The following is a 1,145-nucleotide window of genomic DNA, read 5'->3' as shown; positions in this document are numbered from 1 at the left end:
GTCCGTGTTTTCTTTGTATCGTCTATCTGGATGTTTTGTCCCTTTCGTGTATCACCTAACTCTCTGGATGTTTTGCGTTGTTGTCCCATTCTGTATTATTTATATATATATATATATATATATATATATATATGTTCAAGCTACAGTGAGAGCCTCTAGATAAGTGGTTCACAAGGGAGTTCATGCCACACCCACTAAGGGTACATTAAGAACCATGATGACAGCAATAAGCAATACAGTAATTTTAAATTTCATTGCAGACACTGCTTGTATTATATAAAAATATACAAATTGGGGGATGAAGCATGCAAAAGTTTGTGGGACATTCAGCCAAAAGGGTTAGGAAAAACTGTTCTAGATTGTTCCTCCTATATTTGAGAGATAATATTGCTATTGATCTTCATACCTGATACACGATGAGCCACAAGTATCACAAATTTCTGATCTTCACCAAATCCATATTTCTTCAAATCTAGAAGATAAAAAACACAATTAACAAAAGTATGCGAATTAAATATTATGATAAATCTTTGCTTTAATATTCATTTTCTCTTTTCACTTGTTTTTTGTTTTGTTTTATTTTATTTTTCTTGTTACATTCTTTTAAATTTCTTACATGAGATCATCAGGATTTTGGAGTTTGTAATTTCTCTACCAAATGTCTTAAATATCTATTAACCTCTTGTTTAATACTGTTATAATCCAGTTTAATTCCATTTCCTATCATTCAACTCGGTGCCAGCTTTCATATATATATAAGACTCATTTTTGGATTTGGTTTGCAAGATTTTTTATGTGATTTCGTGTGTTGAAGCATATTCTGTTGTGTCTGGGGAGAGTCATTTTCTTATTGTGCCTTAAAATTTAACACACCTATCGGTAAAATTTCCACTTATTTCTTATTTTTATTTTCCTAAAATTTTCGTTGCGTCTTGCAACCTCTTCAATAGTCAAGAAGGAGTCAAGACTATTGAAAAGGTTGCAAGACACAACGAAAATTTTAGGAAAATAAAAATAAGAAATAAGTGGAAATTTTACCGGTGAGTGTGTTAAATTTTAAGGCACAATAAGAAAATGACTCTCCCCAGACACAACAAACTCATATTATAAAGACATTAAAAAGAAAAAGATAAAAACACAAGTTT

General features: G+C 30.7%; 1 protein-coding gene across 1 annotated transcript in view; it reads right to left on the bottom strand.

The window, feature by feature from the left end:
* LOC106874616 (thialysine N-epsilon-acetyltransferase) overlaps positions 1-1,145 on the bottom strand; it is a 16,269-nt gene that overhangs the window by 5,124 nt on the left and 10,000 nt on the right. Inside the window, exon 3 of the mRNA XM_014922405.2 lies at positions 407-472. Within this exon, the coding sequence (XP_014777891.1) occupies positions 407-472 (66 nt within the window). The remainder of the gene's footprint in view (positions 1-406; positions 473-1,145) is intronic.

Source organism: Octopus bimaculoides, chromosome 9 (assembly GCF_001194135.2).
Source record: "Octopus bimaculoides isolate UCB-OBI-ISO-001 chromosome 9, ASM119413v2, whole genome shotgun sequence".
Lineage (NCBI taxonomy): Eukaryota > Metazoa > Mollusca > Cephalopoda > Octopoda > Octopodidae > Octopus > Octopus bimaculoides.
This window is presented reverse-complemented; position numbering and strand designations above follow the sequence as displayed.